The sequence below is a fragment of the Myxine glutinosa genome (assembly GCF_964187855.1).
Source record: "Myxine glutinosa chromosome 3 unlocalized genomic scaffold, kmMyxGlut1.1 SUPER_3_unloc_1, whole genome shotgun sequence".
Lineage (NCBI taxonomy): Eukaryota > Metazoa > Chordata > Myxini > Myxiniformes > Myxinidae > Myxine > Myxine glutinosa.
The window spans coordinates 489,309-493,092 of NW_027616352.1; the positions used below are offsets into that span (position 1 = coordinate 489,309).

At 42.5% G+C, this 3,784-nt stretch overlaps 1 protein-coding gene across 1 annotated transcript; it reads left to right on the top strand.

Moving 5' to 3' along the window:
* Window positions 1-2,127: 2,127 nt before the first annotated feature.
* LOC144888902 (uncharacterized) lies at window positions 2,128-3,501 on the top strand. Its single transcript, XM_078768597.1, has 3 exons — window positions 2,128-2,451; window positions 2,579-2,716; window positions 2,808-3,501. Exons 1-3 carry the CDS (start codon window positions 2,151-2,153, stop codon window positions 2,975-2,977), a joined length of 609 nt encoding a protein of 202 aa, XP_078624723.1. The 5' UTR covers window positions 2,128-2,150; the 3' UTR covers window positions 2,978-3,501.
* The last annotated feature ends 283 nt before the right edge of the window (window positions 3,502-3,784 follow it).

A 3,784-nucleotide genomic window follows, 5' to 3' on the forward strand; every position in this document is an offset into this window, starting at 1 on the left:
ACAAAATAATACCACTCATGGGAGGATTCCATACCATTCTGGTGAACCTCAAGATTCTCTTCAAGAAGTATGGATGTCTTGGTTTGAAGGACTGGTGGGTAGATGCCGGAGCTATTGCCGATGGTTCTGTTGCTCAAGCATTTGAAGGACGTCACTACGCAAGAAGCATTCGTCTACACAAACAGTCATTTGAGGCCCTACTGAGGCACAGGATGAAATCACAAGATGTTGCTTCCATATTGGACGAGTATACGAGAGAAGTGGTCGCCAACCTCAGGTTCAATCCAAATAAGACAAGTCTTGAATCAGTTCTGCAGTTACCTATTTTCAAGGACATCTGTACCTCACTGATGCAATCAGCAGGAACTCAGGCCAAAATGATAGCAGAATATCTTAAGGACGTATCAGCAATGTTGTGCCTCATAGCAGCTGTAAGGGAGAAGAGCATTGAAACACACCTGGCAGCAGAGAGAACGCTTCTTCCAAAGTGCTTTGCTTTCGGGCACATCAACTATGCTAGGTACCTGACATTCCAACACGTCAATCTCCAAAATCTGAAGGTGAATCACAAAGATGCCTGGGATGATCTGTTGCAAAATGGATTCGGAGGGTCGATGACTGGCGAGCCCTTTTCTACGATCCATGGGGACTTGATCACTGAGACCACAATCAACAGAGAGGTTAAAGTCCGGGGTGGTCCAATGCAAGGCGGTTACAGTACCAGCAAGCAGACAACAGATGCGTTCATAAAAACGAGTCACTTAATGGCAAAGCTCAGAGGAAGATTGAAGGAAAGGTTGCATATCCTGACCTCTTCAACTCACAAGGAAACAACAATAGGGGCACGGAGGCAGCATGACAACATGGTTCGCAACCTAGTCATCCAATTGGATAAGTACTTTGACCCTTTTCTGATTGGTTCTGCGCGTCACATGAAAACTGGAGTGGAAATTAACCAAGGTATTGTCAGTGGATTGTTGTCATCAACCGAAGCAGGAGAGAAACAATTCCAAGACTTTGTTAACCTTAGACTCAAGGCTACTGGAGAAGGCAGAATGAACATTTTTGACAGGATTGTGAATCTCAAGATCAAAACGGGCATGGAGAAGGTCAAGAAAAATCCAAAGGCAGTGAACATTCTCAAGGAGGATCGACAAGCATTTGGTGTGTTGGTAGGAAAGGCAACTACCCCTGAAGAGGCACATTCACACCCCCTGACAACTATTCCACTTGCCCTTGCCACACCAGAACGAGACATTCGACAAGGTTCTAAAGCAGCGCTGAGGAACTACCTTATTGAGGAATCTTCATCAACTACAGAGGAACCGCCAAATAGAAGCAACTGGCTGATTGACGGAATGGCAGCTGTAAAGTCAATCCCGGCTCAACAGACTTGGGGAGAATACACTGATGCCCTATTGAAATTCTGCATGCCACCAAGCCAGTCAAACCCAAAACAGCTTGGGATCATATTTGATTCCTACTGTACGTCCACTACAAAGGAGTTAACCCAACGACGCCGAGGGATCTCTGGTAGAAGAACCCACATCACAAGCCCCGAGCAGAGTATGCCCAGAGGCAAAGATTGGGACGCATTTCTGCATAATGCTGAAAACAAGACTGAGCTGATTAAATTTATGGTCACTTACTTCAAAAGTGATTCAGTCAGATCGAAACTCAGAATTCCACTCACCGTGACAGAGGAACAGAATACATGGTTGATCACGCAAACTAAGTTTGAACAACTTGAATCCTGCAACCATCATGAGGCTGACACCAGGCTTGTTCTTCATGCAAGCAAGTGCGAAGGTCCGGTTGTGATTAAGGCTTCAGATACAGATGTACTGATCCTCTTGAGCTATGCCTATTCTGTCTGCAAACCACCACAAGACTGGTTCATGAAGATTGACCATCGGTACGTCAGTGTCAAGAAACTAACGACTCATTTTGGAGATGAAGTGTGTCAAACTCTCCCAGCATATCATAGCATTACTGGATGTGACACGACATCATTCCCATTTCGCATCGGCAAAATCAAGCCATTGAAGAAGATGTTGAAACAAGAGAAATCCCATCTACTCTCTCAGCTGGGCAGATCAAATCAATCTTGTCAAGATGCTACCAGTGCTAAATGCTTCTTCAGAACCTGCATGTATTCTGGAAGTGAACAAGAAAGCTTTGTTGAAACAAGGATCCGAACGTACAACACTCAAAAGGTGAAATCTAGTTCCAGCATCCTTCCAGACGAGAGTAGCACCAATGAACACCTCAAGAGGAGTGACCTTCAGGCATGGGTGTGGTACCAGTGTCTCAAGCAAAACATTGAGTATCCTTCTATCACTGACAGAGGATGGGAAAATACAGATGATGGTATCAGGCCAATATGGTTTACCTGCCCGCAACTCCCTCCAAGCCTCTCCAAGAAAAAGAGCAAGAAAAGACAAATTCAAAGTAAGTATACTAAAAATATATCATTACTTTGATCATTGCTTTTCGTTCCTGTCATAAAGTTCCTCCAATGTATTCCCACTGGCAGTGCATTCATCCAGATTAAATATGTGTAACCTTCCACTTACAGGTCTCGCGGAGTATGATGCAGATTTAGAAGATGCAGTAGAAGAGAGAAGCCAGCCTTCAAGGAAGAAGAGACACAGGAATACAAGCAGAAAACATGTACAAGACAGTGAAGTTCACTGTAGAGAAAGAGAAAAGCAAGGTAGATAAGTCCAAAATGCAATCGTAATTTTGTTATTTTTATATGATTTACTGTTTTGAATCCCGACTATATCCATTCACATTTTTTATAGGTATCGGTGGGGCAGAAGAAAGAGCAGAAGAATCTGAAGTTGATGAAGAGTACCAAGGAGATGGGGAAAATTCGGAGAGCACCATGGAACAACTTTCTTCGGATACCTGTGGACTTTATTCAGACTTTCAGAGTGAAGAGAGTGATCTTGATCTTGATCTTAGTAACTGAGGATTATGTGCCTTTTGAACAACATATTTTTCCCAAAGCATAACCAAAGCCGGGGATCATATTGAATGGGAATTCAGATACATTTTATAAACCTGTGTAGTTTGGTAGACGAAGCAAAACTGACTAGGAGCCGTTCAGCGGCAGCCATCTTGGATTTATTGTTCATCCATGATTTAGGGGATGATCTATTGAGCTAGTGTCATGATAAACCAACTAAATGGATAACCAGACTTTGGAAACCAAGAAATTGAATCAAAATGTATTGTAATATATATTATGGAGCACAAGACATGACTGAATCTGCCACATCGGTGGCCAGTATTGGCAGCCATCTTAGATTTCTTTATGAACCAATGATTTCACTGAAATAAAAAGTACAAATATGGATTCCTTGACCCCAAAAACATATGACTGGACACCAAAATTATAATCATATCACACTCGGAACTGAAGTTATAGCAGTTTCCGTAATACGGAAGTTGCCCGGCGGCCATTTTGTTAATAAAGTACCGATTGTTAATTTTTATGGCTGAGTTATGACTGAGTTATCTTTCTTTATCATAATAGGCCACAATCAGTTGAAAAAAAATCATCTATGGGTAAAAGCAACTCTCAGAAATACTATTTTAGCTATTCTGGTGGCCATTTTGGATTTTTGGCCGCCATCTTGGATTTGAGGCAAATTTCAGGGTGGCCCACAAGCTTATTCGACAGAGTATGATCAAAAGTATATAAATCCACTGAGAAAACCTTGACTGGAAAACGGCGCCATTTCTGCCTGGCATGGACCTGTCTAGAAAGGATGAA